The sequence below is a fragment of the Anolis carolinensis genome, chromosome 1 (assembly GCF_035594765.1).
Source record: "Anolis carolinensis isolate JA03-04 chromosome 1, rAnoCar3.1.pri, whole genome shotgun sequence".
In the NCBI taxonomy this organism is placed as follows: domain Eukaryota; kingdom Metazoa; phylum Chordata; class Lepidosauria; order Squamata; family Dactyloidae; genus Anolis; species Anolis carolinensis.
The window spans coordinates 57,564,187-57,589,643 of NC_085841.1; the positions used below are offsets into that span (position 1 = coordinate 57,564,187).

Sequence of the window (25,457 nt, forward strand, 5' to 3'; positions counted from 1 at the left end):
AAACAAACAAAGCAGCAATAACTGGGTTAAAATCAATATTACTTTCAATCATTTCATAAATGGCAGTGTAGGCATTTTGACTTTAAAACAACTAACATCACTTGGCACCACAATAATTTGCCCAGCAATGTTGATTCCTTTTGTTTGACAGAGGACTAACAGAAAACCAGTTCAGCTCTAATCATGTATTTCAATGATACGTATTTTGCAATTTGACTTCAAGAAAAGGGGGGGAAACAAAGGTTATAATGACTGCGTCAAAAGAATTGTACCATCATAAGAGTTATGTTGGCCTAATTACACTGTTAGCACTATTCAGTTCAAGGTTTGATTGACAGCTGGATACTATGCTCACCAGCTACAAATTAATTAATAATATGCAACTAATTAATGGAATTAAAATTAATATCTAAGTTGAAACATAAGCATGTTCCTAGGTAATAAAGAGTTGCAAGGATCATATTATTGCAAGGTAAGTGAAGCAACCTCAAGTTCTGTGGTTTCTTAAATATTTGTGTTGTAGATAAATACTCCACAAATTTTCTATCAGTACTTGAAAAACTTTACTTTTGGGAATGTAAGTCAAAGAACCCCCTGGCCAGTGTGGCCATTGGCCAGGCTGCTTGGAAAATTCTGAAAACTGCAATTCTTCAAAGTCCTATTTTTCAGTTTTTGGGCATAACATCACAGCAATTCATGGCATCAAACTACCCATTGTTTTAAAATTCTATGTGGTGTTTCAAGAGACATTTCAAAGCAAAGAACATTTGTTTAATATGCAATTTATTAAATTACATATTCTGTTTGCCAGAAATAGAGTTAATCCGATTAACGTTTGGGCTCATCCTGAGAGCCAGATGGCTGCCTAATATCTTTATATTAACACATCTGTCACAAACTACCTGTTTTATTTCTGATGTGTGTTCACTATGCATTGGGGTCCTTAGTAAGACTTTGCAGTCACAAGAGGATAGTTCCGATAAGGCAAATTGCAAGCTACCATATGTAGTCATGTATAAGTCAACCTCATGTATAAGTCAAGGAGAGGTGTGGGGGCAAAACTATGGATTTTCATATGACCCATTGATATGTCAAGAGTCATTCTGCAGAGAGTGGAAAGCACCATTGCTGACCCACCATTTCCCTGCCTAGGGATTCAAAAAGGCCAGAAGCAGAGTCATAGTGAAGAGAGGAGAGGGTATTAGTGCTGATTTTAGGTTCTCCCAGGATGGACTAAACAGTTGCTTTTTGCCACTTGACTCAGACAAGGGATGGCTCCTTTTTAATAAGAGTTAAGGTACAGTTCTTCTGCTGATCCACAGATAAGTTGATTTGGTTTTTTGGTTAAAAAAAGTTTTAGACTTATACGTGAGTATATAGATTATATTTATGAAGTCAAAGCTAGACATTAGAGATGACGCACAGTTGTAATCCAAAAGAGCAACAGTTTGTTCCTTCCTTTCTCTTCAGTAATGATCAATGATATAAAATGCTTGGTATGATATCATCACTCCTCTAATTTCTCTGATCCGTTTTGACCCTGCCTGAGGTACTATTTGCAGGCAGTGAGAAACTCAATAGTTTGATAATACATTTTGTTCTCTGATATAGGGGCAGTATACGGGAGTCTTACGGGACGGAAAAGGGTGCAAACTCCTGCTCGTCCATGGAAATGCTCAAGTCTCCAGGGTGAGGAAATCACAGTCTTTCAGACCAGAAGCAAGGCAAACTTCCACAAAATCAATCTTATCAAGAAAGTCCTATATTAGAGTCACCTTAAATCAGAGTCAACTTGGCAACACACAGATACCTCCACTAATATAGGAGAGTCATCAACATTTTTGAATGAAACTCTATTAGTTAGTTCCAGGCTATATTGGCCAGTTGACAAATATGACGGATTGGTTATAGACTTAAAACATTGATGGCTAGACCAGACATTGCAAAAGAGGACGTGAGGAAGTAATATGAAATTAAATGGTTTTGGCTAGAGCTGCTTTCCTGAACATGCTTTCATGTATGTCAATCACATTGGTATCCACAGGATGCTTGAACTATGGATAGGATTAAAGATTTGGACATCTACAAATGCATATGGCACAGTTGCTTTTTGAAACTTTGGATTTGGATCTCTCTCTTATATAGAAGTGTGCAACATATGCTCTGGCTCTTCATATACTTAAAGGTAATTTTAGTGGTATGAAACAACATTCCCGCAATGACCACATTTTTATGGCACTCCTCCCCAACCCACTACTTAATATTAATCAACAGCAAATCATGTCACCAAAATTAGTGACAAAAGGCTATTTTGGGGAGGAAGTCCTACTTGTTTCAATGGCTTTTTCTAGTCATTGTCAGGGCGTTGCCAGTGGTATCATCTACATTGGCATGCTGATTATGTGTCCCCTTAAGGAACTTTGAGTTTGTAGGAGCAGCTTTGGGGTCTGGGTCTGTGTAATCTAGGTAACAAAAAACAACAACATGGCAGTGTGCCAGGGACTTCCTCAGCTGCCATGCCATGGTGGTTTCCTAGCGATTTGGGTGAGTAGACATGGCTCAACTGCATTGCAATTGGATAATTCAGCTAATCAATCTGTTTCACTGTGTCTACACCTCATGCCAATCCAATCTAACAACAACAACAACTTTATTTTTATATCCCGCCTCCACAGAAGGGACTCGAGGCGGCTAACATGGGTACAAGCCTGATCCAACAAAGATTAAAACCAAACATAGAACATATCTCAATAAAATTAACAACATTACAAGAAGACAATAACATAAAAAAGCATCATCAATAGCCAATAGTCTGAGCAGTAATGAGAATTGAAATTCGGGGGGAAGGGAATTATGCAATAGAATTTCAGAACCAGGCTGGTGGACAAAAATGCAAGGGTCAATAATAAATTAGCAGTAAAAGAGCAATGTCAGTTTAAAACGCTAAACCTGTAGGAGAAAGGACAGGGATAAAGTGTAGGAACTCCTGGTAGATATAGTTGGGGGCCAAATATCTTGTGAGCTGCTTAATCGAAATCTATACAGCTGTAACATTAATAAAGTTGTGGTCTTTTAAAAAAATGTCCAAGTCACTCATTGCATGTATTTCCATCTGGGCTGTTTCTATGTAACAGCAGCTTTTTACTGCCAGCTCACAGAATCATAGAATAGTAGAGTTGGAAGAGACCTCATGGACCATCTAGTCCAATCCTCCAAAGAAGGAGCCTCCACCACAGTCCGGGGGAGAGAGTTCCACTGCCGAACAGCCCTCACAGTGAGGAAGTTCTTCCTGATGTTCAGGTGGAATCTCCTTTCCTGTAGTTTCCTGAAGCCATTGTTCCGCGTCCTAGACTGCAAGGCAGCAGAAAACAAGCTGGCTCCCTCCTCCCTATGACTTCCCCTCACATATTTATACATGGATATCATGTCTCCTCTCAGCCTTCTCTTTTGCAGGCTAAACATGCCCAGTTCTTTAAGCCTCTCCTCATAGGGCTTGTTCTCCAGACCCTTAATCATTTTAGTCGCCGTCCTCTGGACGCTTTCCAGCTTGTCAACACCTCCCTTCAACTGCGGTGCCCAAAATTGGACACAGTATTCCAGGTGTGGTCTGACCAAGGCAGAGTAGAGGGGGAGCATGACTTCCCTGGATCTAGATGCTATACTCCTATTTATGCAGGCCAGAATCCCGTTGGCTTTTTTAGCTGCCGCATCACATTGTTGGCTCATGTTTAACTTGTTGTCCATGAGGACTCCAATGTCTTTTTCACACATACTGCTGTCAAGCCAGGCATCCCCCATTCTGTATCTTTGCATTCCATTTTTTCTGCCGAAGTGAAGTATCTTGCATTTGTCCCTGTTGAACTTCATTTTGTTAGTTTCGGCCCATCTCTCTAGTCTGTCAAGATCGTTTTGAATTCTGCTCCTGTCTTCTGGAGTGTTAGCTATCCCTCCCATTTTGATGATGATGATGATGACAATAATAATAATAATAATAATAATAATAATAATAATAATAATAATAATAATAATAACTTTATGTTTATACCCTGCCTCCATCTCCCCGAAGTGACTCGGGGTGGCTAACATAGGGCCAAGCCCAGGCAATCACAGTAAAACAAAATAAAATACATAAACAACACACATTATCGACAAGTAAAAATCAAAACAGAATAAAAACACATTTATACAGAATGGCATAGTAAAAAAAAAGTTAAATAGTTAAAAAAAGGCATAGTAGAACATAATTTTAAAAACGAACATAGATTAAATGAGAGTGAACTGGGCCAAAGTGTGAGGAGTGTATATTGTAAACCTAATGGGTGAGATAGGTGGGTAAAGTGCTGCATCTAATGGGAGAACTTAGGGGTGGGATAAACAGTGAAATTATTTCCAACTGATGGAGCAGAATAAAAATGCTTCTACAGTTGAAGTTTTGTTTTGTTTGTTTTCTTAACATTGGTGAGCATTAGTAGGATGTGAAAGTGAACTAGAGAAAAAGACTTTGGGGATAGGGGTTGCAGCAACTTGCCAGCAGTAAACAGTGTAATGAAGTTCAAGATTGGGGAAGCTAAACAGCAGCTGTCTACAGAATCTGTTATTGAATATGCAAGAACAGCAAAACAGAATGAAAAGGTGAAAACAGATAAGCCTGCCTTGCCAGTTATCCTGGGATGTTGAATAGGCATGGATCCATGTGCTCAAGAGGAATGCTGCTGTTTGCTATATTGCTCACTCATTCCTACATTCCATAAGTATTTCCTCCATTATCTCAAATTGGATCATAGCTTCTATGTATAATATATGTATATATATATATATATACACACACACACACACACACACATACATATATATAATTAAGTTCAAATCATATTTTTCATTCATTGTTTTAGTGTCTAGGAATTGGCATATTTGCAACAAGTACATTTTATGAGTTCAACCAGAAAGTTAATTGATTTCTTGGTTCTTCCGGTGTAGCTATATAATTTCATGTTAGCTTATCCAATCAAGACTGATAATAAACTGGGCAATGAAAAACTAAATACTTGTATTACATCAGCTGTGCCCTAAAACATTCTTTTATGTGCAATTCAAGCAAATCACCTTCAGGATGCAATTGACCTAGAAACTCCTACAATTTGTCAGGAGAGTGCAGATTAAACTTTGATTAAAGGCAGTGACTTGTAAATGCAATTGCTTTTTAAAATCTTCCTCCAGCACCAATAGGTAAACCAGAAAGGGGGGGAATCTGCTAATTTCATAAGGGGAAAACTAGCAATAATAATAATAATAATAATAATAATCATCATCATCATCATCATCATCATCATAATAATTTTATTTTTATACCCCGCCCTATCTCCCCGAAGGGACTCGAGGCGGCTTACATGGGGCCTTGCCCGATACAACAGTCAATAACAATAACAGAGCAATAACACAATTAACCCAATAAAAACATCATCATCAGTAAAAACAGTCATAAAAATCAACATGCAATCAACATTAAATTTTGACTGTGCAAAAAAGTGGGAATGGAGGGAGAAGTTTAGGAAAGGAAAACTACCAGTCATTTTTATTCTGCATCTAATGCTTGAAAATAGTTTTAAATAGGAATCACATGAAATGTATTAATTGGAAATGAACACAGGCAAGAGTCTACTAGCCCCATCAGACAATGAAAGACTACTTCTGTCTGAAGGGTGATATATTACTTTGCCTTTATCAAGCCATTAATATGGGGATGGACAAGTGCAGAGGGTCTGGGGCCTATCTGCACTCCTTGTGACTCCTGAAACACTGCAGACTGACAATAGCCTAGACCAGAAGTTCACCCTAAGTTTTGAAAACCTGGCCTTTTTAATGTGCAAGGAGGCCTCTGCAACTTATTTTTTCTAAATAAATCACCACTTCTGAAGGCTTTTAGGAGACCCAAACAACTGGGCTAGTGTGGGGGGAAGCCATGTGCTGATGTCTCCCCACATGTGATGGGGAAGTGTCTCTGTGGGTGAGGCAGGGCACCGGGTGCTGGGACTGCTCCTCTGCCCCAATGATTTACTGTGGAGGCTGGCAAATCATCCCACGAGACCTCATAAATGTGATGAGGTTCATAGTGTCCTGTGGATCTGTTAATATAGACTGCTGTGAACTAGTATGGTGTTTGGATATTGGACAAGACCGGAGTTCAAATCTCCACTTAGTCATGGCAGCCCACTGGATGATCTTGGGCATGTCATTATATCATTCAGAGGACATCAAAGGCAAATCCTCTCTAAAGAAATTTTGCCAAGAAAACTCCATGATATATTCATCTTATGGTTGCTATAAAATGGAAAAGTCTGAAGGCTCCCAAAGCAACAACAGCAATGGTTAGATACTTCTTTTTAAATCTGAAATTTGAAGATAAATGGGATAGAACATTATTTATTTTTCTACTTTGCTTGAAATTATTGTAGTAATGCTTGTAAATAATATCAGAGTAAAAAGATTTATTTGTATCAGTTTTGAAAATGCCATGAAGTTTCTCCATATAGTTTCTCCCTTGAAAGTTTATTTGGAAATTAGACTTACAGATTTTAATGAGATACAGTATACTATTCCCAGAAATGCCTAGTCAGGTGTAATTCAGACTAGAGTTGTGCAATCTGGGTAAACCATGAGCCGTTTCATGTCCCGACTTTCAGTGGGGGCCCCGATCCGTTTTTTGGGAGCCTCCCGACTATGGGAGGGCAGGTATCTGTTTTTGCTCTGGGAGTGCCAAAAGATTTTTTTTCTATTAGCCCATTATGGGGTGGGCTCCCCAGGCTACCCTTCTTGTTGTTTCAGGCATTTAAGCTGTTTGTTTCTACCCTAAAGGAGAGACTCTCTGCCGCAGGCAGGCGCGTGTGCTTTAAGGAGGCTTCTTACCCGTTTCTACTCCAGAGGAGAGGTGCTTTAATAGGGCTTCTTGTTCTTAAAGCTGTTTTTCTACTCTAGAGGAGAGGTGCTCAGCTGCAGGAGGCAGGCCTGCATGCTTTCTCTCAAGAGCACTAGCACACCTAGCAGCTTTCCAAGAGGCATTTTAAGGAGGCCCAGGGAAGGAAGAGCTATAGTCTGTAGCTCAGTAGAGCTATTCTCCCTGGACTACCTTAAAAATTCCCTGTTTTCAGTGCCTGCCATCTCTTTTCTGCGTGCCAGTTTTGCTTCCTTAAAGCTATTTCTATTTCTACTCTAGAGGAGAGGTAGGCTTCTCTTTTTTTTGATGGGATAACTATTATTAATAATTATTATGATCTTTTAGGAGTATTTTCTGAAGGAAAGGAAGAGAAGGAGAAAAAGAAGGTAAAAGGGTGACTCTCCATCTCCAAGTCCCCAAATGCAGGTGCGTGCACCCCACACACCCTCCCTCATGTCCCTAACTCCCATTCAGTCCCACTAAATAAAAAGAATCAGGAAAATAAAGGAAAATCTAAAAGATTCAACTGTGATGCTGAACAGGGGAGTAGGAGCCGCGATCAGCTCCCGCTTGCTTTCGTGTCAGGCAGGTTTATGTACCGGGAGGGCCCTTCCTGTTACATGCTCCTGAAGTACTGAAGATACCGAAGGAAACAGATGAAACGGGGAAAACAAAATCCATGCACAACCCTAAATCAGACACTAAGGGTGCATATACATAGTAAAATTAATGCAATTTGATACTACTTTCATGTGGCTCAATGCTGTGGAATTATAAAATAACACCTTTTTCTCGTGGTGGTTTTGCTTTTTCTAAAAAAAAAAAATCAGTATTGCATCTCATATAACAAGTCTAAAGATTTCACTTTAGCCTTTCTAAAACAGAATTCAATAACATTTTATATGTATCCTATCAGCAGAACTATACAAAAATATCCTATAGGAATAGATTTTTAAATCCAAGTCTTTTCATGAAATTACTGGAAATGCTAACATAACAAAAAAATATCTTATATAATATTCCATTAAAGGCATGTTTTTCATTCTTACCACATTATTGAAAGTGGATGTGAAGTAAAGACTTCGTGATGGCTTTTTGATTTATGCTGCCCATACAGTTCCTATGTCACCCAGAGCAGCATGTGCATTGTGTAGGTGACAGTCTCTAAACAATGTAAATAAACAGGTCTATCTTTCACCATGGTTTCCTTCCTCACTCTTTGGCCAAGGGCTACATTGATTATTCATACAACGGTTTCAAATATGAATAATTTGGACACAGTTTGCTGAAAGTACTGCTTCTGAAAAGCTTGGTGACACCACTATGTATCTTAACAATGCCAGCACACATTCTTACATGAACTTTAGGGACAAACAACAGCTGAGAAATCTTTCCTTGGAGCATTTGGAAATGACTAGTTTCAAACTGGGATGCCTATTAATATCAAAAGTGCTATTTTAGTTTCAAAGCCTAGTAATATCAAGAGCACTATTCAAGTTCTGGTAAAGAAGAGACTGACTCATGATGCCACGATGTAGAATTCAGCATGCTTGCTAAGAGACTGCTAGGTTACATGCAAAATCCTGGAGACAGAAGGTAGAAAAATGTTTCTTCTTAGACTTACTTTTAACAGACCTGGAGATAATAACAGTATGTTTTAAAAACATTACAATCTAAGGGTCTTTTTTTTTTGGCAACTTCTTGGGTGCCACTTGTGGGCATACTCTCTAACACTTTGCAGCTAAAACCCAAGACCAGGGTACCCAAGCAATACCAGATTATGGACAAGATGGCCAAAGCTACTACTGAGAAAGAATACATGCTAAGAGGGACTGCAATGCTTTGCTTTTGTCAGAAGAGGAGGAGGATTACTCCGCTTTTCTCTCTGGATCAAGACGCAACGCAATAATAGGGAAGTACAAAAAAACCTCAGTCCTCTCAGTTATATTTTAATAAAGGCATTGTAATGCAAATGGGTGAAACCTGCAATGTCTTTATTTCAATAACTCTAATTTTAAAAAGAAAATGATCCACTATCTAACATCTACCATTTATCTCCAGCCTTACCATTATAAAGATGGTCTAATTGCTGTTGACTACTGATAAGGAACCTTTGTATCTCTTCTAAGATAAAGACAGCTCTATATTAACTGCAAGATTACATATGTTCTTAGTTCCCCAGAGAATGTGTCCTTCAACAGAAGGGAGTTTTTGCATCACCAGAGATCTGAAAAACCAGGACTCTGCAGGAGTAACCGCTTGGCATCTCGAGGGGATAATGGATAGGTTTTCCCTTGAGAACCTTTAGGGAGTTTGGCTTCCCTTGTTTGAGATCAATTTGGGTTCCATAAAAGTGTTTTACACCATGGACGCTTTGCGGTGTCAATGTTGCAATTTCCTGAGAAAGGTTCACCGACTCTAGCTCCTGCTTCTTCCAAGCCAAGTTTTCCCAGATCCTGGCGGCCAAGCCAAGCCGCAGCTCCTGAGTAGACCCGGATTAAGTCTACTTCCTTACCTTGTTCCTGAACCAAGTTTTGCTTCAGTTTCATCACGTTCCTGCCTGGATATCAAAGACTTCCTAGTGACTTTGGACCTTGTTATTTCAGTCTTGCTTCCTTGTTTTCCCCCGCTCAAGAACTTTCCAACAGTTTTGAGTGTGTTTCGGTTTCTGGACTTTGGATAATAATATTGGACATTTCCCTTCAAATCTTTGGACTAATTCATACCTTCTCTTAAAGGACTATTATATGCTCAACCTTTCCACCTATTCATTCCTGAATTTATAATTGTTTTAATAAAGATATTATATGATTATTGGTCTCTGTCTGGTTTCCAGTGCTCACACTGCCTTGGGGTGTAACACCTTTCCTATCTTTTTCTCTTTTCCCTTCCCCCTTCTTTCCTCGCCCCAATCCCTCTTTACTATTCTCTTTCTCTATCTTTTCCCTATCTTTCCTCACTTACTCTTATGTCCCTAAATGACCCTCCCCTTTTTTCTCTTTTAATTATGTACACTTTTTGAAAACTTAATAAAAATTATAAAAAAGAGAGAGATAAAGATGTGTGTTTAGAGGTCTGTTCTGTTTCTGTGTGTTTCTCAAAACTTAAATTTATAGTAGCGTTTTTGATAATTCTGTTTGTTTCTATCACTTCATATCCAATCTATAACCTTCATCTTTTGAAACTATCCAATCCTAGAATGCAGCCCCATTCTTCTGGCGTAAGCAGAATTCTGGGAAATGTAATTTGGAAAGGCAAGGACTTCTGTAGCAGAGTATTCAAATGGCTCCATTGTAAACTACATTTCCCAGAAATTTGCTCATGTCAGCAGAACAGGGCTGCCCACATTAAAGCCCCACTGTAGGTTAATCACATGTGCTTACATTGAAAAAAATCTTTAAAATCAGTGAGTAGACTGATTGTGCTGAAACTTGGCAGGCTTGCCACTCTGCTCATGTTGTCTCACTGTGCCACAATTTAAGGGGATGTCTCTTGTAGTTTTTTAAAAAATTAATTGAAAAAACCATTTAAAATTCCTAAATATCACTTGTAATTTTAAAAAATATATATTTGTAAAACATTACAAATTTCCTTAAAATCAATGGAAGCCCAAAACATTCTGAAACTTGGAAGCTTAAAGTTGTAAATGTTGCTTACAAGTATGTCAAGTTTCACCCTGATGGAGAAGCAAGCTTCAAATTTTTCCCCAGTGTCACTAATGGAACAAATCTTAATAAAGGAATTACAAAGCTTTGGAGATTCGGATTACAAATTGGAATGGGACCCCTCAAATCTTCATGAATTGAAGTAAGGGCCATCAGAATCTCCTCTACAAATTACTAATCGGATATCAGCCATTTCGCACAGCTCTAGCTGCCACTACTGTCTCTAGATCAACCCACTAAAATCTGGACGTGGTATAACCCCTATCTTTTCCCATTCCCTATTCTGAAAAGGAAAAGAACAGTCTTTTGCTAGTCTGCTGAAATCAACAGATCAAGCCAAACACTGTTCCATTTATTTGGATTTGCAGCACAGTCCACAGTCAGTTTACTCAAATGTAGTCCTTAAAAATAATGGTGGAGAACAATCAATTGGGCATTGAAATCATAAGAAATCTAACGTTAAGAGCAAAGTATATTTCTCTAACATGTATTTTGAAATTATGGCTAGTAACCAAGGAACCAAACATATATTTTTGCACAGCCAAGAAGGGTTCGGTTGATTTTAATAGAGCCATAGTACCTCCATACCACACAGCAAACTTCTTTTTAAGAGAAAGAGAATGTGTTGCTCATGGCATACAAGAACAAAAATTCCATCAGATCTGTCTTTGCTCTCATCGCAAGCTAGACCTTTGAATCATGGCCAGCTTCACGTTTTTTCTGGTTTGTTCTGTATAAAATTTGTAATTAATTAAAGTAATTCATTACATTTCTATCAGCTTTATTACTGCCAAATATTCACAGCAATAATCTGATGAGGAGTGATGCTGTTTTTCCACTACAGGAGATGAGAGTCATAGTGAAGAATGAATGAAATGTTACTAAGGAAGCATATTTTGGAACACTATTCCCACTTCAAGACTGTGCCTGCATAATCACAAACTGACTCATCTCCTTAAGCCCCTGTAACAGTTTATAGAGGATTTTTACCTTGTTCTTCGTAAAAACAATAGAACTGATGAACGATATGCTTCTAAAGTACTAATACAGGTAATGAGTCAGATAGGAAAATAGAAATGCCAATGCTAACACCTTTCCAGACATTACTTGCTTCAATTGCATTAGAATCCTATTCTTATTATTCCTAGCTAGCAGTCCAGCTGCCCGGTGATGCTCATAGCTGTAGTCCAACATTCCTGGAATGTGCTAGCAGTGAGGAAGATTGCTAAAGAAACATAATACTGGATCTCCCTTAGCTATACATGGATACTATACTGAATATATAAAGAATATAAATAAATCCCACTGACACAACATCTCAATGAACCATGGCCAAAGACCCAACTGGAATAGATCCACTGAATCAATAGAATCTTTGTTAAGTTAATACTTACCTGTTCCATTAATTTCATAGGTCTATTTTATTTACTTACTTTATTTTTATCCTGCCTTTCTCCAGACATAGGGACTCAAGGCAGTGAACAGTAAATATCAATTCAATTGAATTTAAATGCAAATACAGACAAAATAATGAGTTTAAGAAGCTCATAACTAATAAACATAATGAAATCAACAGAACACTAAATTGGCTTGGTACTTTATTACTTGAAGGCAAATCTCTCTCCATATATGCCTGCCTGAAGATTAAGAGGGATGTCCCACCATTGAGATCAATACTCCATGTTGGGACATGAGACAGTGCCTTCTCATCTATGGCACCCCAGTTGTGGAATGCTCTCCCCTGGAGACCCAACTGGTGCCAACACTCATGACATATCGATGCCAAGTCAAAATTTGTTTTTATAGAAGCCTTTGCGTCTCATTAATTTATCCTAAAAATGATGCACATAGTTTACTTTTAAAAAACCCACCCTTTTAAATCAGTTTTTACCCTATTACTGCAGGTGCAAAACTGTATTATTCTATAGTATAAGTGCATCTCTAATCTCACAATAACAAATAGTATGGTAGAGAGTAATCTTACACATGCTTTTAAGTGGATGGGAAAAAAATTACATGTTCTTTTCTATTTCTTTCATCTTTGTAATCTTTGTAATCAATGAATAAAAGTTAAGTTTTTTCTATAAAATTAATAACAAAATATATAGCATGTATAGTGACATCTTACACAATTTAACTAAAGAAAAAAATGAGTTTACCTTTGCAGTAGAAAGGCTAATGATGTGCTGATCTTTTTCATTGGTGACAATCTCCATAACGCTAAATAAATGCCCCATCAGCTTCCCCACTGGCTTTGTGTTGATGTTAGGATGCCACAAGCGAAGAATTTTATCATCTCCTATGGAAAGAAATTAACTCCTGGGTTAATTTCTGCATCATGTTTGTAGAAAGTTAGCAACTGGATAATTCTGGGAGAAATGACATTTTAGAAAGTAATATTTGGACTGCCTAGTCATCCAGTGCTACTATTTTTACTACTATCTGCTCTCCTATTAATTTGTATGTGATGAAAGAAAACTTAAACTTGTATGAGAATTAGTATTTTCTTATAGAAGCAAAGTGTTCTCATATTAATGTCTCCATCTTAGAGCCAGGAAAGACTGTCTGCAAGAAGTGAGTATGTTGGATGTATATCCATTTGTTGTATTGATATCCATAGTGGCATTTGGGAATTTCTAACCAAATAGTGAAACTGAGAGACTTTTGATAACATCTTCTTATTCTGCTCTGATAGCTATATACTGTATTATACATCTTCATTATAGACGCAACTGCTTGAAACAGTATAGCCATATAACTGGTGTGGTTATAAAGAATGTTATCAGATGGCAGTGGGGTGGGGTGGGGGGGCTTGTTTTGTAAGTTAGTTATTGTGAACAGATAGTATAATTCAGTCGCCCCCTTTTGTGACTTTTTCTGTCATGAGACGTATTGGGCTGTAGACATATCTACAGACTGGAAGACTCACAGCAACGCAAACGTATCAAACTTTGGAGTGCTTCCCCATAGGCACCAGATATCTTCCCCATCATACAAAACCAAGAAGTTTCTGCCCCCCCTATGTGTTTTTTTTGTTTTGTTTTTAGAAAAGTATTTTATTATTTTTTTGCTAATGAGCCACATCTTAAAATTTCTATAATATCCAGACAGGATAAAATTGTTCTGCCCCAAACCTCATATGATACAAGAGACAGTGTTTCAGTTTTAAACTATTTCTTTCCATGGGATAACATTGTTTGGTCCTAAACCCCATATGATGCAGGTGGCAGTACTCCAGTTTAAAATCAATTTGCATGGGAAGAAGTAACAATGCATTTCAATAATGAGAGACAACAGCTTGCTGTTCTAATGACAGCCCTTTGGAATGTGCCTTTTCACCATGCCAAGCACTGAAACAGGATGGAAACTGTCACAGATCCCATCCCATGCCATTTTGAGACAAAACAGAGTCCTTCATGCTATTTTTTTTTGGGCTAATTTCACGATTTCTTTCTGTGGCAGCCATTAATCCCCATTATTTTATGGTAGCTGACAGTGAAATGGGGGGAGGGGGAATTGGCCATCTGATGCGGCCATATGACAAGTCATCTTATAACTCAAGGAGATCTTCACATGTTATATTTCTTCAATGGGCCTGCCTTTCTTGATAAGGAGTGAGTCTTGTTTTCCTGTATTACATCTGCGTGTTGTAACTACAGCAACTAAATATCTTGAGTAACTCTGCTCTGTTTTTTTTACTCCTAAATCAATGTCAGCTTTTTCCACCAGAATCTATTGATCTTGTGCTGAACAAATGGACAAAACACCTAGCAACAAATAACAGCTTGCTCAGAGTAATATTTTGTGATTTTTAGTTACGAAGGAAGATGGAAGGGTAGATGACCTTTTCAGGATAACAATTTCTGAGGCTGGTTGTTTTTTTTTTTTTTTGGCACTTCAAAGACTGGCTTGAGCAATTTGCCTCTGTCAATCATTCAGGGAGGACTAGATGAGGCGAGTATGTTGCATTGTGTGGTCATTTGTTTGCAAAGTCAATTACAGCACACAGGGTTGAAAAGTAAAGACATGCGGTGCAGCTTTCTGCTGTTAATCTTTTCTTCTTCCCAATCCTAGACGTTTGCTTTTTAAATAAATAAATAAATAAATAAATAAATTTAGAGGAGAAAAAAAAGAGATGGTCTGAGCACAGTACTAGCTCCTCCTGATAATCGTAGTGTCTCTCGCCTTGCTACAAAGGAACAGTTTTTAAAGAACAATCTGCTCAATGTGTGCCATTAGTTCCAGATATACAATTATACTCAGGGTGCAAGCACAAATATTTCCCTTTAAAATGTTATCTCTGCACTCTAAAAGTAAAGATGCATTTTCCATCTATGTCAACTCCAGTGCTTTTTTTCTGATGACACATAGAAACAGTTGCCCATCAAATACAAAAAAGATCTGGCATGTGGGTAGATAAGTTTAGAAGTGACTGCATAGTTCCTGGCATGTGTCAAGAAACAGTGTTTGTTGTGGAACTAGTTCAGAGAAGTCAAAGTGGTAGTCAGAACTTGGGCTGGTTATTGATGTCTGAGAACAGAAAGGCTTCACAGTAGGTCAGGATCTCTGAAACATTCACTTGATGAATTCTGTCAACAGGCTGATGAGCAAGAAAAGACACAATCCCTGTTTCCCTCCCTCTCCCAGGCAATGGAATTAAATGACATTTTAAGCATGTTTTCTTCAGTAAACAAAATATTTGTTGAAGTGGAAAAGACATGGCTTTCAAAAAGATATTTTTAATGACAAAAGCCCATTGTAGAATGCATTTCTATAGCCAACAGAATCTGACAATATTTTGGGAGAAATGCATCATTTCAACAAATAGTTAATTGTAACAATTCCATTTTTAAATGAGTATTGAGTTTTTCTTGATCAATGCGTTCAGAAGATTTACATGCTTTGATTTTAAATTAAAACTAATGGGTTAATTTTTTCCTGAGGAATTTTTATCCCTAATCTTTTAATAATAGGCATTTTAATTTTTTCCTTGCAAACTGAACTAGAGTTGTTTGTTGTTATATTTGTTTATCCCCTGCCTTTTTCCCAATTCAGGCTTACAACAAATTAAAAAGCACATCATTGGAATTTACAAGGTACTGTACATTAAAAAAAATAAACAACTCAAAAATTAAAACCAGATTAGTACCTTAAACACATAACATTCACACCTGTACTACAGTAGAACTTGAGTTGTGGAAGTGTTACACCTTAACCTTCCAATAAGTCATTGTGAATTATGTTATGTGCTTGCTGCTGTTCAAGGAAAGCAGTAGTACACATTGTACAAACCAGAAATTCACAAAACTTCATATTATAGCAAAGCTTTGGTGCTCCACCTTCCAATTATATTTGGTTTCATGTATATTACAATACATTAATTTTTATACTTTTGCACACAGGCATGATTACAAACAGTAAGGATAAAATTTCTGTAGCCAAGCCATTTTGAAAGTGATTATAAAGATTTAAATATGTTAAATTGAATTCATTTCGCTTACCTCCAGTAACGACAATATTGGCTTTTGTACAATATGTGAAGGCATTCACTCCCCTTGGTATAGAAAATTCCCTGACAGCTCTGGAATCACAATAGTATATTTGATCAAGTAGAGAATAAAAAGAAATTTTAATTATTCATTTTTATTCATCATTTTATGTCAAGAAACATAGCAAACTTTTTAAGGCCATAGGTCTGCAGTGGAAAGCTTTGAACTAGAGCTTCAGATTATTTCAAAGGTGTTTTAATCAAAATGTTAGAGCTTTATGTCATAGAAAATTCAAACTTGCATTCCTCTCTTCTTGTTGTTGCTTTGCAGATGAGGATCTCATTACATTGAGGTCCTCAAGTGGGGAAAAGTGAGGGCATCCATGGGGCAGTGGGGCATATTTGGTGGGCAGTAGGGAAAACCAATGCCCCACACCTCACATTACCCTGCATTGACCACTCTCCCATCCTACAGGGAAAATTGTTGCTGCCCAGTTTCTCCCCACACTTTTCCCGGTTTACCTAATGAGAACACAAGAAGCCTCCTGTGTTTTCAGGGCTCCACCCTAGGAACCTGGATCTATGTGTATATGGGCATCAAATGTTTGCCCTATATGTATATAATGTGATCCGCCTTGAGTCCCCTTTAAAGTAAGAAGAGCAGAATATAAATACTGTAAATAAATAAATAAACCCTGTGTCCTGTTTTGTCTTTCAAGAACAGCCCTAAAACAATGTGGTAAGTAAATGAAAACTGCTTTACTTCAACAAAACATAAAGAACAGCACACTCAGTGGTATAATGCAAAAGAAAGCAAAGAAGTCTTAGGGCAAACACAGTTCTTAAGTCTCTGATAAATTCCCAAATCAACTAGCAGTCTTACTTCAGACAAAGAAACAGCAATGAATCCTTAGGAGCAGTTTCCCAGATGCAGACTCGAAGCAGACACAAGGGGAGCGAAGGCTTAGGCATTAGAGTCAATTTGTTACCAGCAAAAGATGACTGCACCTGCTTTTGATTTATAGCCCTGAGTTCCCCCACAGCTGCTATGGCGGTTTCCAATTACTCAGCTGCATTTCTGGCAGCTATTCTAGCTGAGTGACGTCTCTGCTCTGTTTCCTTTTGCCTTTTCTGAAATGTAGGTACTTACAAAATCTCCTCAGATTCCAACTCCCCTCTGATCCATGAACACTTTCCTTCTCCCCTTCCTCTTCTAAAGAAGAGGAATCCCTAACACCCTGCATCATGTGATGGGCTCTGTCGGGCTCCGTCCTGAACAGACCCCAGACCTCATAAGATGAGGTTCCTAGTCACCCTTCATCATGCCCACATAGTGTTAGTGGTAATGATAAAAGTCATGTATTCTTATATCACCCAGATTAAGGAAGACAGGTCTATCTGGAGCAACAATGTGCACGAGGCATATAGTTCAGTACTTGAACATTAGCCTTCTTTGACACAAAAATAATGTGAGGAACAAACAGAAAGAAAAAAACCCCCACCTGTGTTCACCCCAAAATCAGTGTTGGCAGTCTTCATAATGTACTATGACTTATGGCAAGAATCCAGAACTTTTAGCTCTTGACCCAACCTTCTTCCACAGTATGCAAGATCGGAGACTCTAGAGCAACGTTTCTTAAACTCTACTCCACCAGGTGTTTTGGACTTCAGCTCCCAGAAATCCCAGCCATCTTACCAGCTGTTAGGAGTTGTGGGAGCTTAAGTCCAAAACTTCTGGAGGAGCACAGTTTGGGAAATTCTGCTCTAGAGTGTACTCAGAGTTTGCAACTGTGTGAGCAGACTCTAGTTGGCTTCTATTCAGCCTGATTCATTGTCCACATCCAGAAATGACCATGATGACTAGGCTCTTGCAGGGAACTTATTGTCTGGCAAGGAGTGTTGGTGATGATAACGTAAGGACAGGTCAGCAAGGAAATGGGGTGGACAATATGAACACATGGCCCCAGATTCAGGAGGTATATGTGCTAGATCAGAAACATTCTGGGATACAAATGCCCCAGAATAACTTGCTCCATGTAGATATGCCAGTAGATAGAAAAAAGAGTAAATGGGTGAGTTTTCTTTTGCTTTAGGGTTTCTGATATCCTACAATGATATCCTATCATTGTGCACTAAAGCTGTCTGTAGAGTTGGAAGAACTTTACTCCATTGACTATTCTGTCTTCCAGTTACAATAATGGGGAAGCAAAATGTGCCCAGTCATACATCTGTGTCCCACCTATCCTCACCAAAGAACTAATATGCCTGATATAAACAGTTAAATCTATACAATTTGCATTCTATTTTAGTTGATAGAAAGACCCATAGTCCTACTTGTTTTCTAAAGGTAGTCTCCCCATCTGTTTTAATTCTCAAGATATTAGCAGACTGGTCCTGCTCTTCCTAAGAGAGTAGTCTGTACAACTGGGAAATTTCACCTATTTTCCCTTCTAAAAAGAAGTGGAAGAATGCTGAGCCCTCGTGATCTTCAACAGGGATGGAGAACCTTGGTTTTGTGAGGTTCACTATCTACGCTTGCATTTCTACTGTTGTCTCTTGTCAGTGACTGGATTTCAGAGATCAGATATTATTTAAAGTTCAAGTAGTTACTGCAGATAGGTTTGCAAACTTTCCATTGCTTTTATTGTCATTGAGAATGACACTATACACCCTTTCTTCTAGTATTTCAGAGAATTATACAGGAATCCTCAATTTGTATTCTAACAACAACCATGTGAGATATGTGAAGTTGCCAAGATCATTGAGTAAGTTTTAAGCATGAACCTGGGTCTTCAATTCCAGATCTAGCACTTTATCCACAACACCATATTGATTACATTATATAACAAAATTTGAAACATTATCTGTTCCTGATTTGAAAGTGTTATTTCCTCTTTAATTGTGTGGTATTTACTTTAAAAGTAGTTGTTATACACCAGAAACTTTGTTTTTGTGGCTACAAACTATACTGAATTGGTTGAGACTCTATGAGATATTAATTGAAAAACTCTAGTAAAATGTGCTGCAGGATGTCCCACAAAAATAAAGGTTTTTTGCAGTTTAATACACTTTTCCCATGTTTTTCTGATAGAACCAATTGGGAAATGACATTTATAACCCAGGAACAAAAGTCGCGTTACATAGTGTTATTGTTACATTATCAAGATCAGCAAATGACCTAATCCACCATAAAATTGGTTAGGTTATTATAATGTCAGTCAGCTACCAAAGCTAATAGAGATGATGTTTAATTTTCAAATGAGATTGAACACATGAAATTGTGGGGTAATTATATAGCACATATTTAGATTTGTTTATTAAAAACTTACACAAAAGAACTTGGCAATGTTGGTTATAGAGCTTCCTTTAAAAGGTGCTTTGTGAGTTGGATCAGTTGCATGAAGAATCATTTTGGCAGGCAGACCTTCAGTTAATTCATTTTGAGAGATTAAGCTAACCTCTATTTTAAAGATGAGAAGTAAATCCCATGATTATTTGTATGATAGACACATTTTCCATAGTGACTTACATGTTATCTTCTAGCCTTCTGAGGTCATCCAGTACCAAAGAATGAACGCTGTCCAAAGAGCATGATCCAAAACAATTCAAGCTTGGAATGTATTTTACTTTCACCACCCAGTCATTATGCAGCTTGCGTTTAATACTAAAGAGAAAAAGCATATTTGCAGATGTTAAAAAATGTTAAATTTCCTTGACGTCCTGGCAGGATTTTTACAATTGGAAAATGATCTTTGGTAAAATCATTACAGGTTGAGCATGCCTAAACTCATGCAAAAAAAAAATGAAATATTAGATTGGGTGGAGGATGCACCATGCATATGAATTGCATATTAAATACCCTAAGTGTTGCCAAACCAACATAATCTGTGCAGAAGATAGAGACTTGGGAATTGGCACATTTTGTAGGAATAAAAAATGTTCAGGGGGGAAAAGCCTTTGAAGGGAACTTCCTAAAATAGTTTAGTGAAGCCTAACAAGCTGGCTGATATTTTAGAGAAAATGATGAAAGAGATGGAATGGAGTTTCATCCATCCTAAAAATTTTGTCTGGCTGGAACCTTCAAGAGAAAAACAGCAATTTAAACTTTTATTACAGGATCCATTTATCAAACAGTGTTCACTGTATTTTAACAAACATATTTGAAACAACAATTTTTTCTTAACCATGGTCTTACTTTGTTTGCTTTCCATCATAAGATCCATTTAAACACTAAATTTTAAGTCTGATTAATGCGAATACTCAATGAGGCTCTACTTACTTTTTGAATTTCTTAGAATCTATCACCATTATTTGTGATTTCTTTTTGGATTTGGATTGTTTTAGACCAAAATCATCACTGGTCATAGAAAACAAGTTGACGAATCCTGCATCATCTCCCATTAAGATGTCATCCTTCACAAGCAATTCTGCTGGTCGTTGAACGGAACAGACAGAGAGGAGACAATGCTCCATAGGTTTGATAATAAAACAGTTATCCTAGCAAATAAAAGAAAGAGGTTGTTAGGTGCATTGATATTTAGTCTTCCAAAGAAAATGTAATAAAATACACATGCATGAAGAATGTCAAGGCAGGGACTTTCAAGTGCCCGTAAACATAAGTATGGCTTTTCAGGGATAGGGAAAAAAAGACATTGGGAAAACTCAGGGGAGATTACGAATGGAAGATTCCAGTTTCTAGGAGCCCCTATATGAATGAAGCAAGGCACTAAGATACATTTAAAGTCTAATTTGGAAAAACCTATGGTGCTTTCAGATGAATAAAGCATCATTACTTCTTTTCCTGCTGAATTTTTAATAATAAAAATGCAATTTAATATGAGAATATGAAACTGCAGCATAAAATACCAGAACATATTGATTGTAAGTTTTGCTTTGTTTGGAAAAAATATCATGACTATGACAGTACCATACCATGGCTGTTCCTTGTGTTTTATAATCCCATATGATGAGGCTTCTTTCCGTTATCGCAACCACACGCTTGAGCTGACTCAGGAAATCACATCCAGAGATCCAGGAACTGTCCTAAGGAAAGATTATTGTCAACAGAATCAACCACACTATTATTTGCAGGAAACAACCATTATCTATAACTGATGTCTGTTTTCTTATGAGGTTGATTACTATGAAGAACTGGAGAAATTATTGTGAACAAAGTTTCAACATTTGCTATAAAATCTTGCTTGAATTTATTTTTTGATTTTTGCGGTAAGCTCATGTTTAGAGGATTGGAAATAATATGTTTTAGGCATATATATGTGAAGGTATTTTAATTATAATTTATTCTGTGTGTACCCTGATTTCCTCCCAAAAATTCAGAGTAAATTGCTTAGCATTTCAGCATGTTCGTCAAGATGGTTTTAGAGTCAAACCAGACACAACTATTTCTTAAATCTAATGCTAACACAACCATGCATAAAACAGGTGTCGGGACAATTTTGGAAGGTACAAAAATTTTCTCAAAACAAACTCCAAGGTCTTCTTTCCTCCCACCCAGTATACATGCAGGTTCCTCAGTTGACCTACAGTACTAAAAATGAGTTTGACTGGTGGGAAAAGATAGGCAAAGGATAGGAGAACAATTCATGTCCCTCACACTTTTCTCTTCTTCCTCCCTCCTTGCTTTATTGGAGTTTCAATAACATGGATAGTTCCAAAAAACAATAATTGCCACAGTACATTGACTTCTAGATATCAGGGCAAGGTGGTGTTTGTTTGCTGGTGAAATCAAGAACAAAATCAATACAAAGCAATCAGCTGTGAAACATTCTCTTAATCTTAAACATTATTAATCTGTTCATCCTGAAAAAAATATTTAGAGTCAATGAAGTTCAATAATTTTCTGGGTTGAAGAAAATTAAAAGCTTGGGAAGCACTTACATTATCAATTTGTGGGAAATTATGGTTAGAAGTAACAATTTTTATAGTAATTCGGGCTTGAAATTGAGATTTTTCAAGCCAAAAATATACTGTTTTGGGTTCTCTATTATTATACACAGTATGGGGGTGGCTTACTTTAGAATGGGAAATAAGACTCATTGGCTTAACAGGAAGTCTTATATTTCTGATGAGATAAACTTGCAAGAACTGGTTTGGTGATATAGATCAACATTCCTGCTTCCATTTTTTAACTCCTTTTGCAGACAGTTATGGGGATTGTCATTATTCATGACTCTGTTTCAGAACTGAACCTTACATCAATGTTCCTGTTTCAATAAATTCAAAAAATAATTTCACAACCATGGGTTTTGTACTATATAAATAGAAAACTACACAGTGCTTTGTGATTTGTGCGGAGAAAAGTTAATACATTTGTAAATCAAATTTTGGAGGCTAAAACAATAGCAGGCTGCATTTCTGTCATGAATCAGAAATTCTGTTTGCAAAGTTATGACAGTAACAAGGTCTAACCATGTTAAAAAGGAAATATTTGCAATGACATTATCTAACTCAAGCAAATGAATGTAGTGAGGAACATGCAAGCATGTAATGGGAAAATGTTCTTAATAAGAAGAAAGTGCAAGTAATTTGATCACAGGAAAATATAATGTAAAGAAAAGATGGTGCTTTCAGATTTCAAGAGTCGGACAGGGAAGCTATACTAATTAATGGATTCATTACCCACTGGTATACCAGCAGCCGCTGTTAGGCATTAAATAAAATAACCTTTAACTAGAAAGGAAGACCTGCTCAAAATAGATTCAGTCCCCAGGAAGATTATTTTAAAATCTATAGCGGCATCTCAACAAGAACCTTTCCTCACACATAACCAATAATCTCTAAAAGGATTAGGAGCATAGCACTGATAATTTCTGATGGTTTTGACATTTTCCCCCAAGCCAGGATCTTTTGTGATCTGTGGTATGATGAACTTCATTTTAGCCATGGGAAAGAATACTGTAGCTATGGCTAATTAATAGCGACACAAGCTTTCAACAGAAATGTGGTCTTGATAGCATATGGCAGACATCAAGGATTATAGTGAATTTCTCAGTTATATCTGACCATGTTAGAACCAAGAAAAAAGGAGAAAGAAGGCGTATCAGCTGTAAACAATTAGATTCAAAGTAGCATTGTTAGTATGGGCTTAAAGGCATCTGTGAACACAGGTTCACCTCACTATCTAAAAATCAGTCAGAGAAGTTTCTTTTGAAATGGCATTCCACTGGTTGGCAGGTTCAAATGCAAAAGGTTGGGATGAAAAGCACTTTTGTTGTTTAGTAATTCAGTCACTTCCGACTCTTTGTGACCTCATGGACCAGCCCACGCCAGAGCTCCCTGTCGGCCTTCGCCATCCCCAGCTCCTTCAAGGTCAAACCAGTCACTTCAAGGATAACATCCATCCATCTTGCCCTTGGTTGGGCTCTCTTCCTTTTTCCTTCCAATTTCCCCATCATCATTATCTTCTTCAAGCACTACAATACTTTATCTTCAAGCTCTTATTGCCAGTGATTACATCACATGAGAAAACTTTCAGTCTTTTAACATGTGAGAAAACATACACAAATCAGGAAATCACCAGTCAAGGGTCTTGCCCTTGAGGAATCCCAAAGAGATAGCTTGGCCACCAGAAGCTTTGGTTCACCTCTCAACCTAGGTATATTTTAGTACCTAGATCCTTAGAGGTATTTTTAGTGTATCAAGTTTGTTTCCCACTTGTTAAACTTCTTCTAGACCCTGATGATGTTGCCCTCATCCTCAGAAGGTTGGTAGGGACCATGCCTTTTGTGATGGTACTTCATTTTAGATCGTCTCATCTGGGTTTTTTTCTGATATAGTTGACTCTATAAACATATTTAACATTTTAAAAAGAACTAGGTAAAAAGGTAAAGATTTTCCCCTGATGTTAAGTCCAGTCGTGACCGACTCTGGGGTTTGGTGCTCATCTCCATTTCTAAGCCGAAGAGCTGGCATTGTCCGTAGACACCTCCAAGGTCATGTGGCCAGCATGACTGCATGGATCGCCGTTACCTTCCCGCCAGAGCGGTACCTATTGATCTACTCACATTTGCATGTTTTCAAACTGCTAGATTGGCCAGAGCTGGGGCTAACAGCAGGTGCTCATTCCGCTCACGAGATTTGAACCTGGTACCTTTTGGTCTGCAAGTTCAGCAGCTCAGCACTTTAACACACTGTGCCACCAGGGCCCCCCAAAAACTACTGAAGTCATTTAAAATGCCACTTATCAAAACTCAAATAATATTTCATCTTTCATATACAGCATATCTTCAGACTTAAGAATGTGTCATATAACTGCACTACACAACACACTTCACAAAATTATACAGGAAGTTCAAAGAGGAGCTTCTGCATTACAGGCAGTCCCCAAGTTACAAACAAGATATGTTCTGTAGCTTTATTCTTAAGTTGAATTTGTATGTAAGTCAGAACAGGTACATTTTACGTTTAATTCCAGCCAAATATATATTGTTCTTAGCTTTAGATAGCATAAGAAAGGGTTAACACCCCTGTGGTGTTTGTTTTGCTGTCTGTGCCTGTGTTCAGAAGATTTCACCTCACTGCCTGTCCCTGTGATAATTGGTTTTTGAAAAAAAATGGCTTGTTGTGGAAACAGGGATTGGCAAGAAAGCTTCAGTGGAGACACTTTTTCCACATGATGACTTTTTCAAGAGTGAATTTCCCTCCCTAGGGGTAGATTTCTCTCACTTTCTGTTGTCTCACCCATTTGTAACTATGAGACATTTATAAGTTGGATGTTTGTAACTTGGGGACTGCCTGCATTTTGTTCTTCAGTAACTTACTTTTTAATTGTATTGGTTGGACAAAAAAGTAAACTTACTGGAATACTTGTGCTTGCCAGCATCCTCATCTGGAAAAGGAAGAACAAAAATGGAAGTAAATACGGTATGAGCTCCTTGTTCATAGATTCAATATCAATGGTTTCACTTACCCACACTCCAAAAGATAGCCCCCCTCTCCCAGAAATGTTTATGGGTTTTTCCAAATTCTTCCAGCCCAAGTATAACCTAAATATAGAGTTTGCTATTATCCACCAAGTATCCACCAGTTGCATGTGTTGGAATATACCCCTGTGGATATAGAGATTGTATTGGAGTTATAAAATGATTGTAAAAGATTCTCAGTCCTTTTCAGCTCAATAAATCTGTTTTTTATTGAAGGCAATTGTTATAGATAATCTAGGTCACTTTCACAATCAACAAAATATTTTTCATTGGGTAAAAGTAAGACTTTTACAATATACATTATCAACCAAATATACATAAGAGTATATCTCAGACACTGAAAACTCAGCAAGTAATGACTTGTCGGGGTATCATATATTTGCTCCTTGATGGAGCCTTTATGGGAATTCAGCTTAGCCTGCACCTACCAG

At 37.6% G+C, this 25,457-nt stretch overlaps 1 protein-coding gene across 5 annotated transcripts in view; it reads right to left on the minus strand.

The window, feature by feature from the left end:
* The window catches only part of wdr64 (WD repeat domain 64), a 98,915-nt gene that overhangs the window by 53,940 nt on the left and 19,518 nt on the right, over positions 1–25,457 (minus strand). For all 5 annotated transcript variants that reach the window (XM_062975049.1, XM_062975041.1, XM_062975045.1 and 2 more), the window contains 6 exons: positions 24,903–24,932; positions 21,017–21,127; positions 20,364–20,581; positions 19,614–19,748; positions 16,098–16,177; positions 12,756–12,895 (listed from right to left, as the gene is read on the minus strand). In XM_062975049.1, coding sequence (XP_062831119.1) covers positions 12,756–12,895; positions 16,098–16,177; positions 19,614–19,748; positions 20,364–20,581; positions 21,017–21,127; positions 24,903–24,932 — 714 coding nt within the window. The remainder of the gene's footprint in view (positions 1–12,755; positions 12,896–16,097; positions 16,178–19,613; positions 19,749–20,363; positions 20,582–21,016; positions 21,128–24,902; positions 24,933–25,457) is intronic.